The following is a 22,287-nucleotide window of genomic DNA, read 5'->3' on the forward strand; positions in this document are numbered from 1 at the left end:
CAGCGGAAATGATGTCAGATGCCGGGATCAGGTGCGGAGGGCTGTCTGTTAATATTTAGGTGGCCCTCTGTACCAGCATCATGCTCCACAAGCAGAAGTTAGCCAGCCTATTCCCCAGTGTGTGCAGCGGTTCCTGAAGGAGAAGGTCATGAGCTCCAAGGAGGACCCCAAGTGGGATTCAGCTGAGGACTCGGCAAAGATTCCGTCCACAGTACCTGCAAAAAGTTCCAGGATACCTGAGTGAGTGTGCTCTTTCCATTTTGGAGTTTCTAATTTTAGTCAGGTTTCTCTGTTTTTTTTTTTTTTTTTTTTTTACGGAGGTGATGTGCCTAAAAATAAATAAATTTAAAAAAAGTCTAAATATAAGGAGTGTAGCTCTTGTAAAGGAAAGATGCCTCCTAATTATGAGAAGTCTATCTGTCAAGCGTGTGTAGCTAACATAATGGCAGCAGATAGATCCTCTTTTCTGACGTCCATGCAGGACATGATAAAAAAAAAAAAAGAGATCAGTGAGGCTCTCAAAATTGCACAACCAAGTGCGGTCGCAGCCCTGATATCTGTGCCTGTATCTATGTCTGGTGATTCTGTTCCGTCTCAAGTGGTAAATGTAAGTTCCGAGGAAGAGGGTGCCATTGAACCTTCATCTGAATCTGAAGAAAACTCTTCTTCTGAGGATGAAGCCTCCTCAAGAAAACCTTTTTTTTTCCGCTGAAGAGACTGACAATTTGATCAAACATGTCAAATTAGCCATGAATATTACTGAAGAAAAACAGCCTAAAACCATACAGGATATTAGGTTTGAGGGGCACGAATGTAAGAAGCTTAGAATTCTTTTTTCCCAGTACACAGAAGCATTCCTGCACTCCCAGGCAGGGAGGAGGCAAACTGGAGAATTCCAACCGCAGGCCCTCTTTGATGGTACTGAGGACCCAGCGGCAGTTTGATATTTTCTCCCATTCTGGAAAGAAATTCTGCAGTCTGCTTCCTAGCCACCCCGAAACATCATTGTGGGTTAGGCTTTTTTGGGGTTACCTGGGGACTTGGGAAAACTTTGTTTTCTTGGGAAAAAGCCACCTAGAGGACTGCCCTTTATCTCCCCCCCCCCCCCCCCATTCATTTGAATCCACGGCGCTTTAAATGAATGAGTTGCAGGCTTTCTGTGCTTTAAATTAAGTTGCGGGCCGCGGCGCTGGTAAGGTTAAAGTTGCGAGACGGAAGCTGTCACCTCCCCCCTGCAAGCGCTAAAAGCCTGGCTGGACAAAATTATTGGCACCCATAACTTTATATTCGGTTGCACGCCCTTTGGGGAAAAAAATCAGTTGCTTCCTATAACCATCAATAAGCTTCTTACACCTCTCAGCCGGAATGTTGGACCACTCTTCCTTTGCAAACTGCTCCAGGTCTCTCTTATTGGAAGGGTGCCTTTTCCCAACAGCAATTTTAAGATCTCTCCACAGTTGTTCAATGGGATTTAGATCTGGACTCATTGTTGGCCACTTCAGAACTCACCAACTCTTTGTTGCCATCCATTTCTAGGTGCTTTTTGATGTATGTTTGGGGTCATTGTCCTGCTGGAAGACCAAAGATCTCGGACACAAACCCAGCTTTCTAACACTGGGCTGTACAGTTCGGCCCTAAATCCATTGGTAATCCTCAGATTTCGTGGTACTTGCACACATTCAAGGCATCCAGTGCCAGAGGCAGCAAAACAACCCCAAAACATCATTAAACCTCCACCATATTTCACTGTAGGTACTGTGTTCTGTTCTTTGTAAGCCTCACTCCGTTTTCAGTAAACAGTAGAATGGTGTGCTTTACCAAAAAGCTCTATCTTGGTCTCATCTGTCCACAAGATGTTTTCCCAGAAAGATTTTGGCATACTCAAGTTCATTTTGGCAAAATGTAGTCCTGTCTTTTTATGTCTCTGTGTCAGCAGTGGGGTCCTCCTGGGTCTCCTGCCATAGCATTTCATTTAAATGTCAACAGATAGTTTGCACTGACACTGATGCTCACTGAGCCTGCAGGACAGCTTGTATATCTTTGGAACTTGTTTGGGGCTGCTTATCCACCATCCAGACTATCCTGCGTTGACACCTTTCATCAAATTTTCTCTTCCGTCTACGCCCAGGGAGATCAGCTACAGTGCCATGGGTTGCAAACTTCTTGATAATGTTGCGCACTGTGGACAAAGGCAAATCTAGATCTCTGGAGATGGACTTGTATGTAACCTTGAGATTGTTGATATTTTTCTACAATTTTGGTCCTCAAGTCCTCAGACAGTTCTCTTTTTTTCTTTCTGTTGCCCATGCTTAGTGTGGCACACCCAGACACACAAAGACTAAGGGAACTTCTCTCCTTTTTATCTGCTTTCAGGTGGGATTTTTATATTGCCCACACCTGTTACTTGCCCCAGGTGAGTTTGAAGTTTGAAGAGTTTGAACATGCTTGAAACATCTTATTTTTCCTCAATTTTGAAGGGGTGACAATAATTTTGTCCAGACCATTTTTGGAGTTTGGTGTGACATTATGTCCAATTAGCATTTTTTTCCTCCCTTTTTCGGTTTAGCTCCAATACACACAAAGGGAATAAACATGTGTACAGCAAAACATGTGTTACTGCAATCCTTTTCCGTGAGAAATACTTAATTTTCTAGAAAAATTTTAGGGGTGCCAACATTTATGGCCATGACTATATCTGTGGTGAAGCGTTGTCCTGGGTAAATTTGTTTGACCATGTCTGCTGTGCTTTAGTTTATGATGTCCTTATAGGATTTCCAGCACTTAGAGAAGAAAGTGGTGTGAAAAGGTCCTGGACAACATTTGTCACACAAACTAGTAGCTTTGTCGTGCTTCCTTTCCCACAACAGTACTTTTACAATCCGACCAGAACAAAAGATTGTTTTGCATAATGGGACCGTGTCATAGAAATTCTGAATTGCTTAAATCAAGTTTATAGGTTAAACATATTTTTAAGATTTTTTGATTGTTTTTCTCATTTCCATTCTAGTCCCTAAATTTTGAATGAATTCTGAAATATTTAAGTTTTCCTTTCAGTCTCTGAGCATCATAATGAGCTGACAATTAGAGATCATTTCTCATTATACTCATTGTCCTCACAGACATTATTACAGGGATTTATTAATAATAGAGGATCCACCATTTACGATAGCTGACAGCTCCCTCCTTTCCCTACCTGCATGCTGACCTCTGCACACAGAGCATGCCTAGGAAATTTTTTCATAGAAGTCGATGAGTCCCCTCCAGACTATTGTTTCCTATGTCCCTGGAGCCCATTGGGCACACCTGTGGGCTGGGCCATCTGCAGGGCTGTCCAGTCCGGCACACATTTAACAAAAAGCATATCTTAATGATGTGCTTCTATTTTGTAATGAAGCGCTCGGCTGTTTGACTGTAAATCCATGGAATCCAATGGAATGTAAATCCATTGGCTTCTTGCCCTGTTAATCGTTCTGGTCACCACCCGCATTAAGCAGGCAGCCAGAAGAGGCTGAACATCCTTCCTCTGCGCTCCAGCACATGTTTAACGTCACCATGAGCTGCAGCACAAAGCAGACTCCATGCTATTAATTGCCCAGAAGCCAGCCAATATGTATAGTGATACTATATCTCCTTGTATACTGGTATTATTGGTAATATTGGTCTCAGTATACTGGATTTGGTCAATTAAAAGTATAATGGCAATATGAATGGTGATAATATCCCTACTTGTATATTAGTTTTATTTGTAATAATAATCTCTGTATACAGGATTTGGTCAAGAACAGTTTTTGTGTGTATACATGTATATATAATAATACATTTTAGGTTATATACACTGTTGTACCCAACTATGATTAACATTTGGCCCCTCCCCTTTGTGGCTCTGCCCTCATGTAGAAACACCCACAGCCAAAGTGGGTTGCTTAGTCTAAAATGCTTAAGCCTCTATATGGTCCCAGTCCAGCCCTGCCATAGAGCTGCACTAAATGCTGCTCTTAATGCTGATATCAGATCAGAAACACATGCAATATGGCTTCCCCTTGATAATGTATAAAAGTGAAATAAAATGTACCGTATTTTTTGCCGTATAAGACGCACTTTTTCTTCCCCAAAACTGGGGGGGAAAAGTTGGTGCGTCTTATACGGTGAATACACACCTATCGCGGCGGTCCCTGCAGCCATCAACGGCCGGGACCCACGGCTAATACAGGACATCACCGATCACGGTGATACCCTGTATTAACACTTCAGACGCGGTGATCAAAGCTGACACTAACCCGGCTGCCCCGGGAGGGACCTTACCTGCCTCCTCGGTGTCTGCTCTGTGCCGGGATCCCCTGCATGGCCGGCGCTCTCCTTCATCGTCATCACGTCGTCGCGCACGCCGCCCTGTCATCCAATAGGAGCGGCGTGCGTAGCGACGTGATGGCGACGACGGAGAGCGAGGATACCGGGCAGCAGAGATGTTCCAGAGCGACAGGGACACCCCGGGGACGCGGCGACAGCAATGGAAGGCGACATCCAGGGCAGCGGTGACGGTCCGGAGCGGCGGGGACACGTGAGTACTACCTCCTATACCAGTGATCTTCAACCTGCGGACCTCCAGATGTTGCAAAACTACAACTCCTGGTATGCCCGGACAGCCAACGGCTGTCCGGGTATGCTGGGAGTTGTTGTTTTGCAGCATCTGGAGGTCCGCTGGTTGAAGATCACTACATTGTATTCTAGATTTTCCTCATTTAAAGTTGCGTCTTATATGCCGGAGCGTCCTATAGGGCGAAAAATACGGGTATATTCAGAATACAGCTTAGAAATAATGAACACATTTCTGTTCCTGGCTCTTGTCAGTAATTAAAAACATATAACTAAAAATATAGATACATTTCTAAATGTCATATTTTTTAAAATCTAGACATATTTTTAGGACATCTGGAATTCTTCTAAAGACACTTATTAATTGGTTCCCTTTTAGTAAGGGGTTTTTAATTGGCTTCTGGTACCTTTTTTAATCTCCTTTTTCTCTTGCCTTCTCTTGAACATATCAGGACAAGTCTAATACCTTGTAAAAATGGTCACCTTTGTTATTGATGAGAAATAAATGTGTTTCTGCTTTCTTGTTTAGATTTTATGCAGCAGACCGGGGGGCAAGCTCACCTCTTCTTCTGGCTCACAGTAGAGGGGTACCGGGTGACTGCACAGCAACAGCTGGAGGTGCTGCGGAGCCGACAACGTGATGGAAAACACCAAGCCAGTCAAACTAAGGGGCTGTTAAGGGTGGCTGCAGTTGGCGTGTTTGATCAGTACTTATCAGAAAAGGTATTACAATGTCAAACGTATATAGGAATAGATAATATGTGCAAAATAGCTTGTTTCTTTAACACCTTAGTGAATGATTGCGTGTGTGTATTTGCGACCCTCGCAGTTGGAGAATGCTTATTCATCTACCTCTTGTCGCTATTTATGACTTTCATCACAATGCTCCACCACCTATTTAAAGTTAGATGTGACCCTTTAAGTAACAGAGGGCAATGCCCGAAATAGTGTTACTGCCTAAAGTGCACACACTGTATGTGCATGTTCTTGTGCATGTCATGAGTGTTCCCCATCTTTTCTTCAGAATTGCTGGTGACATAAGTGCCACCAGCTCGTCTGAAGGATGGGCGCCAGTTCCTGGTGGTTGTTTGGGGAGTAACTTATCAGAATTTCAGGTTATTGATTTGTTTTCCAGGCATCACCAAGAGTTCACATTGACGATTATTTGTTAGCAAAGCTCGAAGAAGTGGTAAACAATGAAGATCCGACGCCTGAGATCTTTGATGAGGTCCAAAAAAAGGCAAGAGTCTTAAATTGTCATGTTTTAAAACACAAATCCAAAGAACCACAGGCTGCATGTGCCTACAAACCATATAAAAGACAGGATTTCAAATAGATTGTTAATGGTCATCAGTTTTGTAAGTGATCTGTTTAACACTTATTGGGGTGATTTTTACTTTAGTCCCTAAAATCTTTGTAACCAATTTGTAGTGGGAATTATAGCATACGGGGAAGCGATAAGCACACTTTTCTTCAGTGTTTCCTAACCAGGGTGCCTCCAGCTGTTGCAAAAGTACTACGCCTAGCATAACTGGACAGCCAAAGGCTGCAAAGTTTTGCAACAGCTGGAGGCACTCTGGTTTGTTACTTAGTAGTTCCTATGTATAAAGGAGTATGTCTTGGGTTACACTTCTAAGGGTATGGTCACACTACAGAATTTCTGCACTTGGAATTGCGCTCTGGAATTTTGCTGCATGGAACTAAACATTAGTGTGAATGGACCTTCCGCTGACCCATTCACACTGTGGAATTTTAGCAGCTGAAAATTCATCTGCGGAAATTGATTCAAAAGAATGTACATGTTCGTTCTTTCAGCAGAATCCGCAAGCAGAGTCTCTTGTTTAAAGAAAAAGTAACACCATAAGTACTGCCCTGCCACTGCTAAATATATAGCAAAATAGCCATAGTTATTCTTTATGCTTACAGTCTGTTGGTTCACTTGGGGCCGTCGTCTGGGCCACTTCCATCTCCTGTAGCCCTGCCATACTACCGAGCCACCTCTCGGCAATGACATGAAGCCATGCGACAGTCCCGAGACACACCCCATGCGTCCGATTTGCCATCTGCCTTGCTGGAAGAGATGCTGTGCAGACTCCACAGTGACCACTTTGCCCGAGCCGAGGCGGCTCGGGCAAAGTGGTCACTGTGGAGTCTGCACAGCATCTCTTCCACAAGCCCTGGGCTTGATATGTGGTAGAAGTATCAGTAGAGGTAACATGTTTATAAGCAACATTCATTTGTTGGCTCTATAAGTAAATATTATTTCTTTAAAAGAGTCACAGAACTGTTCCTCCGTATCTGTATCCTGTAACTTATTTTGTGTTTTCAAGAATTTTTGGTAATTTTTTTGTAATTCTTAGATTTTATTTTGCATATTTGTTAACATTTTTAAAAAAATATTTTATTCCCAAGAATATTGTACATAAATACATTATATTAGAAATCATAGAAGAATATTTTGTTTCATGCAAAAAATACAAAGTTGCCCTTATGTACAAAATACAAATACATGTATGATACTGCAACAGACTTAAAAAAAAAAAGTCTCATTTATACTCATGACTTACATAAAATGAATATCACATATTTCTCAAAGACATTGATAAAACATACATTTCTTTATAAATCCCCCCCCCCCCTTCCCCACAGGACAGAGAAAAAAAACAAACAATATTTTTAATTCATTCATACTCCCAAGTCTTTTAGTACTAAATACATTCACATTTTAATTTCTCTGGTGTGCACATGGTGACCTTTTTGAATTTATCTGCTTTTCCTTTTTAATTTATCTGCTTTACATTTTTTTTTTCCTGAAGGTATTTTTTGCTCCTTAAACCTTTTAAAGAAAATAGAAACTGCTAAACAAATAAGCAATAAGCACTTTTCCACTAGGGAAATGCGTCTCTTCAAGCAGGGTTCCTGTTAGGAGTCAGTGGATTTCATTATGAGTCGCACTGCACAGAAGTAATGCCCTACAATATTAAATAAGTAAAAAACACACAGTGGGGGGGTTTCAAAAACCCAAACACAAAAAAATACTACACCATTAATAAATCCTCACCACCACCACCATTGTGTTTTATTGTGTAACATTCTACTTTATGTATTCCTTTTTACTCATTCTTTATTAAAGGGGTACTCCAGCCCTAAGACATCTTATCCCCATCCAAAGGATAGGGCATAAGATGTCTGATCGCGGAGCTACCGCCGTTGGGGACCCCCCGCAATCTCTCATTCAGCACCCACCTGTCTCAGCTGCACGAAGCAATGATCGCTCCGTGTCTGAAGAGTCACGACCCCGGGGGCGGAGTATCGTGACGTCACAACTCCACCCCCTTGTGACGCCACGCCCCGTCCTAGGGTGTTTCATTTTTCCAAAGATGTGATTTTCATATGACTTTGCTTACTCCCCGAATCTGTGATGTAAAAGATATATATGCCAAATTTCAAAAAGCTTGTATAATATTTAGGGGTTGCACACATTGATCACTTTTATCTCAAACTAGTGACATTTCTAATATTTAGTTTTTGGATCCCAGGGGCTCTGCATCAAGCAAGGTGGATGGCAAAGGCAATATATGCACTTAAAATTGTCCTCTTCGCTAAACAGTTGAATATTCCTCAATGAGAATTGAAAGGAATGAAATATGTCAGCCTCATATATGTTTGCTTTTGACACGAGGCAATAGTAAGTCATTGGGCTCCAAAGAATGATTTGGATATGCTACAGCTTCTGAGCACTTACCCAGATGCAGGCATCAAAAAAGTGCTCTCACAGTTGCTAAGCGATACTTTTGGTATCTGTCAGAAACAAACGTAGGATTGGCTTTTTTGGACGAATGTATCACTCAGGCTGATAAGGAAAATATGACTAAAGATGTAGAAACCAAACCTGCAAAGAAAAAGGAAATGAAATTATTAGAGGGTGAAAACCTAGTTTTTGAAGGAAAAGACCTGAGCCAATTCGTTACTAATAAAACAAAGATGTTCTTGGAATTGTTTGGGATCCACAACGTGACCAAATACTGCAGTGATTCTCTAAGAAGCCATGTGAACGCTCTCAAGGTGGTCAGTGATACCGCAGAAAGAGGAATTGCTCTGATAAAAAAGTTTAACAAATCGGTCAGGGACGAACAACAAAAACAATTCTTGTTGGGGGTAGTCAAGCATCACAGAATAGTCATCACCAAGCAAACAAAAGAAGGGATTGCATCGTTCAAAGTTAATATATTGTTTTAATATAGATTGTGTTAATATATTGTCATACTACCTATTAATCTTAGTGTCTAGTTTTAATATTACTTTAAGTTTGTGATTTCTAGTTTTCCCAATAAAAGTAATTAACATTGAAAAATCATATTTTTTTACCTACTTTAAAAAAAATCTAAGTGTGCAACCTCTAAATATTATCCAATCTTCTTGAAATTTGGCATATATCTTTTACATCACTGAGATTCGGGGTGTAAGCTAAGTATGCAAAAATTTCACATTTTATTTTTTGCCTTGCAAAATGAAACACCCTACCCCGCCCCCTCAATGCAAGCCTATGGGAGCGGGCGTGACAGCCGTCATGCCCCCTCCCATAGACTTGTGTTGAATGGGTGGGGCATGATGTTAAAAGGGGGCGGAGTTGTGACATCCCAAAACTCTGGCCTCGTAGTCGTGACCCTTCAGACATGGCACGAACATCTCTCTGTGCAGCTGCCACAGGTGGGTGTCTGCTTGAGAGATTGCGGGGGTCCCCAGCGTTGGTACCCCCACAATCAAACATCTTATCCCCTATCCTTTCGATAGTGTATATGATGTCTTAGGGCCAGAGTACTCTTTTTAATTTAATTTTATTTATTTTTTTAATGGAGAAGGAGGGTACAGAAAAAAAGGGGAAGGGGGAAATGTAGGGAGGGGTAAGGCAGAATAACAAACCAACAAAAACAATTGTTCCATCATGTAAGCATAAGAAAACAAATTTCTCTGCAATTATAATGAGAACTTGGATAATCCAGGTGACAACAAGAAAGAAGAAACATACATCTAAGTAGGACATAAATCATCTGCAGCAATAATAAAGGCCATCAAGCCCGCACAGTATGTGATTCAGAAAGCCTAAGATCAGTATGAACATAATGCTAGTAGCTACGTATCTAAGCACAGATATAGAAAACAAGGAAAAATTACAAAAAAGGAAGAATAAAACGGTATATAGGAAGAGAGCGAGAGGTCAACAGAAATATAACAAAGGAGGTCCATGACTTAGGAAGAATACAATGTTCTATAGTTCTTCCGTCCAATGAATATACACAATTTTTTAGATAACCAGTCTGTAATTGAAGGAGGGTTGGTAGTCTTTCAGCGCTGCAGTATCACCTGTCTTGCTGCCAGTAAGAGAAAGCGATATAGCGACTTTAAGCCAAGTACAACTCCACCATATGTGCAATATGTGTTTCTTTTTATTCTATTTGTCATCCAGGGACTGGCATCTGATTTCTTCTTTACTGATTTTTGACAGGTTTATGACATCATGTTGCGCGATGAACATTTTTACCCATCATTCCGCCACAACGCTCTCTATATACGGATGCTAGCAGAGCTGGACATGTTGAAAGAACCAAGCTTTAGAGGATCCGATGATGGTGATGGAGGTAATGAGCAGCTTAGCCGGTGAAGGTGGCTGTGCTGTTTATAGGTAGTCATGTGTTATATTCTGTGTGTTGGATAACAAAGCACTGTCTTCACATTTACATTTAAATTATTTATTTCAGCATTTATTATTCATAGCTCCATTAATGTGGCTCTATTGATCCTTATGCATCATTTTCCAGTAATAATTTTGTATTCTCACTGGTCCTGAGTGCACCTTTATGTGGAACATTCTACACCTTGTCTAGACATTGGGAGCTTGTTTGATATTCAGACAGGAGGATAAGATACAAAAGATTATTGAAATGCTACAGGGCACACACCAACCTTTTCCATACCCAGCTTTTATGGTCCTGTGGTCCCTCTGCGTATGTTGTTGCAACAATAACAACAAAGTGTAAAGGACATACAACAGTGGTCTTCAAACTGTGGACCTGCAGCTGATGCAAAAGTACACCTCCCATCATGCGTCGAAAAGCACTGGCTATCTGGGCATGCTGGGAGTTGTAGTTTTGCAACAGCTGAAGGTTCACATTTTGAAGACTGGGACATATAGTATTTGGTCACTTGCTGCAGTGATGTAAACAAAGAGCTACAGGAGGACCACATGAACATTGTATCTAGGTATAGGAGCTGTCATTTTTATTATTTATATTCAGTTATGGTAGGGTCACACATGCAGGATTTTGCTGCGGATTTTCTGCAGCTGATTTTGCTACCTATTGACTTAATTGCGTAGGAAAATATGCAGCAATTACGCAGTAAAATACGTAGCAAAATATAGCACGTGTGACACTACCCTCACAGCATAACATTTGCAGCATACAATCAACAGCATAAAATCTACAGTTCTACAGTAAGTGGGAACATACCCACAGATTTTAAAGGGTTCTTTTTGTGGAAATTCCATCATATCAACTTACTCATCCGTTATTACTCAAGTGTATTTGTTGTGAATTTTCCTGGCAGAAAATCCACATTATTTGCAGGAGCAGCAAAGTGGATGACATTTGTAAAATCTCGTCCATGCATTTAGGAAAAAATTCTGCCCAATATCTGTGTGGAAATTTGAATTGTGGTTTGGGTTCCAAATTCATCGCATGTCACATGTTGTGTTTAATCCACTGCAAGATTTTAAATGCATAGATGTTCAGAATACCGAGATATGCAACCCTAGGCATGCCCATACACAAAAATGGCCAAAAAAAAAAAAGTCCATCAAATGAAGGACATTTATAAGAAGCAGGTAAGTAGGTGATAGAAAAAGCAGACAGTTGCACTCACCACTCTCATCTTTTACTTCTTTATTCGGGTAGTTTCAGGTACAGTCATAACTGATGCAGGGGCACGTCCAGTGGACGGAACCGTTTCGCGTGGGATACACGCTTCGTCAAGCCAACGCTTGACGCGTTGGCTTGACGAAGCGTGTATCCCACGCGAAACTGTTCCATCCTCTTGACGCGCCCCTGCATCAGTTATGACTGTACCTGAAACTACCCGAATAAAGAAGTAAAAGATCAGAGTGGTGAGTTCAACTGTCTGCTTTTTTATCTCCTACTTACCTGCTTGTGTGAACTGCATTCTATGATAGTTCTGCACCTCCAGCTGACTATAGCCGACTCAAATCCCAGGCTGCTGAGATCACTTGTGGAGTGTCTGTAATTCCTACAGAAATGCCAGACATATTTTGTTCTTACTTTCCGGGTGCGTTCACATGCTATCGCTATTATTAGCAGCAGGTTTCCCGCTGCAAGTTACGCAACCATTGATTTAAATGGGTCCACAGACATCCCGCAATAGGGTCATATTTGCGGACTGTCCGCAGACCCATTCAAATGAATGGTAGCGTAACTCGCAGCGGCTGCTAGTTACTAGCGTGTAAACACACCCTTATAAGAAGCTTGACAGAATTGGTAACTGAAATTATTCTCAATCCTTAATCCAATAAAACCGATTTTATTTCTTGTCGTACTCCAGGTTGCCAGTCATCGGGTTATTGGTTGAAAGCACATGATGACCATTTAATGTTCTGTAATATATAAAACCAGTCAGAATTGTTGGTTTCATCCATCACTGATGTCTGTGACCAGCTGTTCTACATGTTCAAAACTGGAGCACCTTCTGTTAACATTGCTTCCCAGTTCTCGTTTTCAATACAAAATAGGGCTGCATGATATATCGCAATTGCATCATGAGTTTTGCGAATTGCGATATGTCAATATGCCCATATGACATTGAGGGAAATGTGACATCGGGGGATGTAATATTAGGGGATTGAAATGAGAATGTAGATGTGTAAAGGGGGGATAGACATAAAGTGTGGGGGGATAGAAATGAAATTGAGAATTTCACCATTTGTTTATTATATCACCTATAGATATCGCAATGTTTACGTCTAGAGAGGAGCGAAGTTACAGTGATTCGATTCATCACAAACTTCTCGGCTCGGCAGTTGCTGACTTTAGCCTGCATAAATGAGTTCAGCTTTCAGGTGCTTCAGTGGGCTGGAGACTTTCCTAGGACTGTATCCACCTTTTCAAGCCCGACAGAGCACCTGAAAGCTGAACTAATTTATGCCGAGCCGAGAAGTTTGTGACGAATCAAATCACTGTAACTTCGCTCCTCTCTATTTACATCTATAATGGCAATCGCACGTTTTCCTCAAATCATGCAGCCCTAATGTGGAAGAAAGATCTTTGTGCCTGTTGCTTATTTCAGACACATGTAAGCACAGTATGGATCATTTTGATGCCTACTTTTGACATTTTGGTGCCTGTGAGAATAGTGATTCCTTATATCTCTAAAGATAATCAACAGTTCGTTACAGACAGAACCTGAGCCCTGCCTTGTGTTAGAATGCTCTCTAGTGGCCAACCTTTGACAATAGAAGTTCCTAAAAGTATAGAAAGTGAAAAGCCACAATAACTTTATATAGTTTTAAGTAACGTATTGGGTTAAACATAAACCTTTGTAAAGTGGGTTGATAAGTGAGGGGTTCTTAAAGATTATTTTTCTTTTTTTTGTTTGTGATTGTTTTGATTTTTTTTAGATAATTAAAATAAAAAAGTAAGATGTATTGGGTTTCTGGGAGTATAATACAATTCGGAGTAGGTTACGATTACATGGATGATAAAGAGTTGTGTAAGACAAAAGTGGCATGAGTTATCAGGATTTCTGGTATTTAACCCATATCATGTGGATAGCCCTTTAACTTTGTTAGATGCTTTGGTTTTTATATGGATTTATAGCATGTCATATTTATAAAGCTCATTTTGTAACAAATCTCATTTTTAGGGGCACGGCAATGCTGTATTTTATACATGTGTTCTATACTGACCACTCTGTGGCCTTATTTGTGGTTCCCACCCACATTTTATATTAACCAGTGTTCCCATACATTGTGCAGACATCTTAAAAGTGTTAACAAATTTAGACTCGGTACATTACAAAGTTGTCATTACTATAAAGCTGTATTTAAATCATATGTCATGGTTTTATAATTTTTTACATTATGTTGTACCTAAATGATACATTCAAGTGATCATGCAGACATAAAGTGCACCATTGCATTCAACTGAATAGGAACAGATGGAATACAAAGTTGTACTATCACCACAAAAGCCTTCTGTTCTCCAATCCTGGCTGTTATTAAAGGGGTCATCCCAAAATTTAAAGTAGGGAATAACTGGCTAATTGGTGGGGGTCTCCCACCGATCATAAAAATGGAGATCAGTTGTTTCTAGGGGAGCCCAAAGCAGAAGCCAGCATCCTAGGGATTGAAATGGTTTTCCTTGGGATTCTTTCTACCTTCCCCACTGGGGCATCTATGGAAGGAGATGCCCTAATTGGTGTTTATCCAGCATGACCCCGATACCCGCTAATGACAGCATTAAGTCCTGCTCTGACCCCTGGAACCTTTGGATAGGTGATACATTTTTATAATCTGGATAGCCCCTTTAAATACCGGAATATGTGTATAAGGAATAGATGCAACACATACAGTAAATGTTTTCTGAAAATGGTAGTAGTGGTTCTAACATAATAGTAAGGGTAGTGTGCATGTATATATAGAGATATATAAATATATCCAAAAATGCCTCACAAGGAATAAATGCATGTTCTGGACTGAGTGGCTGCCTAAAAAGGAAAAGTCTAACTCCAGAGGGACTTGTAAATGTACATGGATAAAAATAATAGTCATCCATGTTTGTCTACTACATCTAGCTCATTTACAAGTCCCTCTGGAGTCAGACTTTTCCTTTTTAGGCAGCCACTCAGTCCAGAAAAATGCATTTATTCCTTGTGGGATATTTTTATATATATATTTTTTTACATATTTTAAATCATACACTCACACTCTATCACTACTATTTTTGTAGGACTACTACCACCATTCTCAGTAGACAGAAGACCTTCATTGTATCTAGTGTTTTGGGGTAGATTTACATATGCTTCATTACCATTATCATTCACCAGTAGACCTTCAAGTGCACTTCAGATTATCTATATCTATTATATTATTTTTGCCACCTCTGTCTAATCCCCAGAATAAACCTCACTTGCTCTGGTACAGTTCCTAACACAGACATAGGTGGCAGCAGACATACAGCAGCTGATTTTTTTTTCCCTCAGAAACTTGAATATTTGTCTTTAAACCTTTGACCATGCAGGATCAGGAATGTGATCATTTCATAGTTTAGACAAATATGTTTCTTATTGTGTTTATATATTTTACTTTTTATATTTGGAACATGGGATAAATGGCTGATTTCATTTTTTTGTTAGGGGGTTATATGGTTATATTTTTTTATATATATAATTTTTTTTTCCCTTCATACTTGGAGGGAGAGTGACAGCAGTGACAGGAGGTGCAGCACGAGGTCATGCCGATATGCTGCAGATTTAAGTTCTGCACCATAGATCGATTTCCGTACAGATCCTTTGCCGATTTTTTTTCTTCAGCATGTGGATATAAACTCATGCACATTGCTGACCTCACGTGTCAGAAAAAAAAAATTTAAACGGTAGGAAGTGAAATAAAAATTTGGTGGTCTGTAATACCAAAATTGGTGTTAAATGAACTGCTATATGCAAAGCCTAACATACACAGTGTATTCTTCTTACATATCGTAGCCAAAGAGACATGATCTGCATATTCTTTGACCTTTTCTACGCTTGTTGCAGGTGCACATGTCTTTGTTTGTTGTAACCCTAAAGGATTAGAGGCTATGATGTTGGGTGTAGGTTGTAAACTGGGAAATTGAAGCCTTTTTGGATACTATTATTTAAAGAGTAGCTCCCACCATCTTAAAAAAAAAAAATCTGTCCCCACCTATTGCTAATCTATCCCTAACTCACTCCCTGCCTTTAAAAAAATGTTTTCTACCTTAGATATGTCTTTTCCCCAGCAGGCGCGACGTTACTGACTCCTGCTGGGTGCCGACTTCCGCCCTCACCTCATCTATGTTGCGCTCCTATCGGGAGCACGCATAGATGAACGGCCAACAGCATGGCAGGCTGCTCCGGGGTCTTCTCCTCCCTGTTTAGCAGATGATGTGCTACCCAGGGAGGAGGAGTATAGGAGCATCGCCGACCTGACTTGCAAAATATCCCTGCCGGCGAAGGGCTGCGCGCGAGGCCAGTGAGCCAATGCGCGCAGCCCTAGCGTTCACAGTGCTCACTCCCGTCTGTCTGATTGATAGGCAGGTTGACTGAATTAGGACCGATTGCCTGGCCGGCAAGACCCCTAGTGGCCGGTTTTCAAATGTAAAATAAAATATTTTTAACAAAAAAGAAATAATGGAGATATGTTGTAGTACATAAGTACTACAACATATAAAAAAAAAATAAAAAAAAGGTTGGTGACAGTGCCCATTTAATTAACCCTCTATATACTAAGACTATTTGTTTTGTTTCCTTCACATATAGAGTCTTTTAATGGATCTCCAACGGGCAGCATCAATCTGGTATGTATCTGTTCTAACAAAGTATCTTTCTTCTGCATTTTTCTCTGTGTTTTTTTTTTCTAAAATTATTATCCATTAATAGTATAACACCAACCTGTTCACTCACACCAGACCACAACACAACCAGTCAAGCTTTAAGGTTTCTATGTAGGTGAAACAGGGCAGACGATAAAACACGAGAGGCGAGATGTTTAGCAAAACCTCAGTGTGAAAGTAAGTGAAGAAAGGGATGACAACTCCACACAACAAAAGGTGTATTTATAAGTGTAATAAAATGTTTTCCTGTAATTTTGCGATAATTGATCCAAATAAATTCCACAAAACCATTGTAAATAACTATTGTGAGCATTATTTGAGCTTTAATGTAATATGCCAAAGTTTTGTGATTATGGTTAGTGGCTTGTGGATTTTACAGGAAAGCATTTGCACTATTTTTTTTTTATGGAAAAAAAAAAATACGCAAAGCAGCTCAATCATACCACCTTCATGGGTAGCATTCCCTAAACATCAGCTTTTAGCTCCAGTTAATGAGTCTGTGTAACTGATTTAGGATCCTCCTCAGAAGGGAAGAGGACTCATCTGCAGACAGCGCTGAGTGTTGCCCCTCATCAGTACAGAGCAGGGCATTTTGGCTTGACATTTGAGACCTACCCCCTCCCATAGACTTGCATTGAGGGGGAGTGGCCAACCACCGCAGTGCGAAAACAGCGTTCCGAACATTTAGTTACGAACGCTGGCCAGTGAAGTACCCCTTTAAGACTAGGCCTCGATTTTAGGGTCAGTTGCAGGCAGACAGTCCTTTATTCTCCACATATTGGAAGAACAGTGGGCACAAAGTATTTTCATCCAGTGTAATTCTCTACAATTACCTGAATTTATCCCACCCATAATATACAGTATATTCAGTTCCCTAGTGTATGTTTTTAAATGATTTCAAAGGCTTTACTTACTTTTCCTTTCTAAGTACTGTTGAATTTTTCATAATTGGTAATCATGGGTAAGAGTTTTGCACATTATGACTGCATGTCGAGCTTTTAAGAGCTATTCTCATGATAGACACTTATGGCACATCCCCAGAATTGTCAGATGTGGGTCCCACCTCTGGGTCCTGTGCCTGTCTCCAGAATGGGGTACACTGACCTATGTCGTACTTGTAAGGCTACCACTGGCTGCTGCATTCAGGCAGAGATGGCCAGTGTTAAAGGACTACTCCACTGGCCAGCGTTTGGAACTAAATGTTCCGAACACTGTTTTCACGCTGCGGGGGTCTGCCATGCCCCTCGTGATGTCACGGCCATGCCCCATCAATGCAAGTCTACGTCCCCTCCCATAGACTTGCATTGAGGGGGCGTGGCGTCACGAGGGGCATGGCCGACCCCCGCAGCACGAAAACAGCATTCGGAACATTTCGTTCGGAACGCTGGACAGTGGAGTACTCCATTAAGAAAACAGATGACCTTGCTTTTGTTCCATTGTTTCTAAATCTGCAAAGGTACACCCTTTTCATATTTAGCATTAAAATGGGATCTGATCCCATTTGGGAAGGGGAAGAGGAACCTTTTATTTATTTTACAATATTATCTAATATTTTTTTAAGGGGATTTGCACATGTTGTTCCTTCAATTCATTCTGCAGATTGTACACATTGAGTACTACAGAGTTTGTAAAAAATTTAAAGAAATATTAACAGTTGTGGAATTGGAAGAATGCTGTTTTTCTTACTGAAATGTTGGATGATAATATACACATTTTACGGTCTCCGGCACTTCTACATGTTATCCACAGACACCCTGATGATCCCCAGCGATGCGTTTAGCATGAATGAATATATTTTGTGCTGGTAGTGTGGACCTGTAAACCTTAGTCAGGCAGATACGACTCCTTCTACTCTTTTTATAAAAGCTGGAAATCCAGGCCTTGCAAGCTCCCAAGCCCTGTGTACAAGGCTCTGTATAAAAAGCTCTATTTTTAGTAGACTGATCTGTTGACCATAAGAAATTATATCCGTCACTCATGATGTTGTTAGCTGACCTTTTTGGTGAAGGAAAGTGTCCTCTTGCCCCAGTGAATGGCATTCTTGTGTTATTAATGTTGAAAGGAACGTTTCACTGAGTGAGAAGGAAACATCGGTGTTGGTATGAGGTCCGGGAAACAATAGTGTGTATATGAAGGAATCTTTTACTTCCCTCTCCATGTGTAATGTTTAGTACTATTCTGGGACTGCCGTGCTTTTGCAGGTGTTTGAACACTAGCAGATTAGTTGTTTCTGGCCTGGCTCCATGTCTGGAGTAAATGCCTACTCAAATAATACAGCTCCCCTGTGTCACTCAGTTACAATAAACAGAACAGGCAATGAATCGGGGCGAAAGGTCATTCTGAAGGTCATGGAGTTGCACAATTTTCAGCAGGTTTCAAGGGAAAGTGGCTTAAAGTATGACTAAATGAATGTCTTTTGGTCTCTGTTTTATGAAGCAAATGTATCATTGTGTTTATTTATTTTATATTCAAAAATTAAACCAGCTCCATGTACGATCCAACGTAATGTCATTTCTCTTTCTAATGTTTGTATTTTTATGTTTTAGACTCTGGATGAACTGTCAAATGTGACCACGGAAGATCTGATACAAATCCATGCGTTTATCTCTGACACTGGTAAGAAATTGTACCAACCTCTCTTGTTTTCCCCTTATGTGTTTCTCTCACTTGGTGCTTGTATTTATTTTGCTGTCTATTCTTTCTCTCATGTGTTCACACATCTTTTTCCTAAAATTAATTTCTTTTAATAATCCAACACTGGAGATAGATCAGTAGATAGAAATCTAAGATTTTAACTTCATGCTTTAGTAAAAAAAAAGAAAAAGAAAACACTGTCTGCAACTAGTAGTACTGTTTTTTTCCCCCTGAATTTGAACAAGGCCCACAAAAACAATGATAATAATATAATAATACAAAAAGTACTGGAAAGTGTATTGTCACCTAATAGAACCAATGTAAAAATAAGTATCACTTCCTAGGCATATGGTGTAGTCAGACATTACAAAAAATAAATAAATAAAATCATCAGTCTAGATCTATGTAATTTATATTACCATTTTTAACAATTACGGTCACAAACAAAGCCTTGAGCTGTCATACAGTCATGTTTGATCATCACCAGATATAGGTTCAGTGATGAATGAATAAAAAGTCTCCAATCCAGGCGCTTTTCCCATAAAATGGTTTTCTTTATTTCAACATCATGGACATAAAAAGGAAGGAAGTAGCACTTTCAACGCGTTTCTAGCTCCAACAGAGCTCTTTATCAAGATATCCTCTGGGCATAACCAACTCTGCGAGCGTAATTGATCCACATTTTTCTTTCTTAGGGTAACACACTAGGATCGCACTCCTCTCTCCTTTTGTCTTTTCAGTTAATCTGCAGATATGGCAGGGTGAAGCGCACAGAACGGCTCCTCGCTCAATCTGTCATGTTGCAGGTGAAAGACTCCAGACTATAATGGAGCCTGTCTCCTGCAATGAGTGCCACACATGTCACCCTTCTATATCTACAGATCCGTGAGGGTCTCAGCACGAAGACCCAAACTGATCAAAACTTTTCACATGTCTGCATGACATATTAAAAGTTTCTTACTTATTTTTTGTGATGGTAAAGTTATAAGACTTTCCTGTGGACAATAAGTAAAATAAGCTAAAGCTACTTTAAGCACATATACTCACACAGTCGCATGGTATTTATTTCCATGAGTGTATACACAGGTTCAGCTGGACAGTATCAGACGTGTACTTGGTCCTAGTACAGTATGAGTACTTGACAGTGCTAAATGTTTTTTTCAGAACTATAAATCTTTTAATAGGCAAGTCAGATACCATATGAAAGATGATACCAGCAGCTTGACATGAAGTATGTGTTCACTGTCTGAGCAAGTGAAAAGCCAACACATTCTTGAAGCGCTTCAAACTTTTCTTTCTTTATCTAGTACTTGGAAAATAATTCCCGCTGCCACTCTGTTGCTAAAGTTGTTAATCTTTTATTCATTATAATAATATGTAATGGATACATTATGTTTATCTTCCGATATAATAAGAGATGGAGCAGAACTTTTCCTGTGTGTCCACAGGATCAGTTTTAAGGCAGAAACAGGAGTTTATTAAAGGGGCACTCCAGTGGAAAACATTTTTATTTATTTTTTTAAATCAACTGGTGCCAGAAAGTTAAACAGATTTGTAAATTACTTCTATTTAAAAATCTTAATCCTTCCAGTACTTATCAGCTGTTATATGCTCTACATGAAGTTCTTTTCTTTTTTAATGTCCTTTCTGACCACAGTGCTTTCTGCTGACACCTCTGTCAATTTTAGAAACAGTCCGGAGCAGGATAGGTTTGCTATGGGGATTTGCTCCTACTCTGGACAGTTCCTAAAATAGACAGAGGTGTCAGCAGAGAGCACTGTGGTCAGACAGAAAGGAAATTCAAATAGAAAAGAACTTCATGTAGAGCATGTTGATTGAAATTTTTTTTTTTCCTGGGGAGTACCCCTTTAAGACCAGTCATCCCCCAACTTGCCATTCTCCAGCGGATGCTAAGTTACAACTCCCAGCATGCTCTTAAAACCGGCAGCTGTCGAGTCATGCTGGAAGTTTTAGCTGTGCAACAGTTGAAGAGCCACAGGATGGGGGTTACTGGCTTGGACCATATTAGCTAATTATATATATTTAGGCATAAAATATGAACCTACTCCCCAGACCCAGTTTATCTATTGCCAAGTGCCTCACTTACACTAAAGGGTAGGCTGTATTTCAGGATTAATGGGGGCATTGTTGTTCTCAAAAAGCAGCAGTCTACATCATTAACACACAGAAATACAGATGCACATTTATTCTCCATGTATTATACAGAATAGGAAGATAGGGTTGTCTGATTTCATTGTTCATTCCACCTGCCATCTCATGCTGTCTCTTCTATCCCTTCTTGTATGTACATTTGTCCCTGTACATTTTAAACTACCAGTTCATGTTGACTGTGACCCATATGCTGTGGCAGGAGTTTGTAATGAACATGGAAAAACCTATGCACTGTATGCCATCACTGTCCAGCGGCGAAGTTTAGAGGGCATTGAAGAAATATGGAAAACCTATCGCCGTTACAGTGACTTCCATGACTTCCACATGCGGATCACTGAACAGGTATGGGACTAGGCTTTCATATGGCACCTATGGGGAATCATACACATTTTGACTGTATTCGATATGGGCAGAATGGGAAAGGGTTACTTTTTAGTGGTTTTTCCACTACAAACATTTCTGGCATATTGATTGATATTTAAGTATTTATTAAATTAAAAAAGAGGTAAATGAGTCTGAAAGATTGCACTAATTGAGATGCCCAGTTTTTGGAAAGAAATTGCAGTTTTTGGAGGAAATTCTTTAGACTTTCTTGGTCAATACATTCACTATAAATGGATACGTTTGAATGCAACAAGAGTTTTCTTAGCACATAGGGTTTAATAAAGTGTACGTCATATATATTTATATATGAAAACTTACAATCTAGAGGAACTGAAAAGACTCAGAGCTTTTCTGTGACTCCCATCTATTTCAGTAGATAGGGTACAACAAAGCTCCACCATCAATGCTGCTAAAAACAAGAATGTATATTATTTAGGGATCAACCGATATCGATTTTTTTAGGGCCGATACCGATAATTTGTGACCTTTCAGGCCGATAACTTATACCGATATTCCGGTATAAGTGATCGGCCAAACCGATAATCGGTCGATCCCTAATATTATTACAGTAGGTTCTTAGCAAACAGAACATAAAAAGTCTGGCACCGCTAATATCGGTAACAGAGAGAGTCCTTCCATATACATGTGGCATATAGCAGGTGTACCTGTGTATATAGCAGAACGGAACTACGGAGGTGCTCTTATCCAGAAACAGAGTGTCTTGGCAATAGCAAATATTGTACTAAATGGATGGATAACGCACTCACTTAGAGCTCTGTAGAAAATGTCAAGCTTTATTCGGCATATTGAAAGTCCAGAAACACAGGGAGCTGGTGATGGAACAGGTGAGGCTGGGGGTGTTCAT

At 40.2% G+C, this 22,287-nt stretch overlaps 1 protein-coding gene across 2 annotated transcripts in view; it reads left to right on the forward strand.

Moving 5' to 3' along the window:
* SNX13 (sorting nexin 13) overlaps positions 1 to 22,287 on the forward strand; it is a 153,379-nt gene that overhangs the window by 96,937 nt on the left and 34,155 nt on the right. Inside the window, exons 13-18 of one of the 2 annotated variants that reach the window (XM_056519755.1) lie at positions 5,123 to 5,316; positions 5,729 to 5,833; positions 10,100 to 10,232; positions 16,159 to 16,196; positions 18,779 to 18,848; positions 21,205 to 21,380. In XM_056519755.1, the coding sequence (XP_056375730.1) occupies positions 5,123 to 5,316; positions 5,729 to 5,833; positions 10,100 to 10,232; positions 16,159 to 16,196; positions 18,779 to 18,848; positions 21,205 to 21,380 (716 nt within the window). The remainder of the gene's footprint in view (positions 1 to 5,122; positions 5,317 to 5,728; positions 5,834 to 10,099; positions 10,233 to 16,158; positions 16,197 to 18,778; positions 18,849 to 21,204; positions 21,381 to 22,287) is intronic. The other variant, XM_056519756.1, reaches the window with a different exon arrangement.

Source organism: Hyla sarda, chromosome 5 (genome assembly GCF_029499605.1).
Source record: "Hyla sarda isolate aHylSar1 chromosome 5, aHylSar1.hap1, whole genome shotgun sequence".
NCBI classification, from domain to species: Eukaryota; Metazoa; Chordata; class Amphibia; order Anura; family Hylidae; genus Hyla; species Hyla sarda.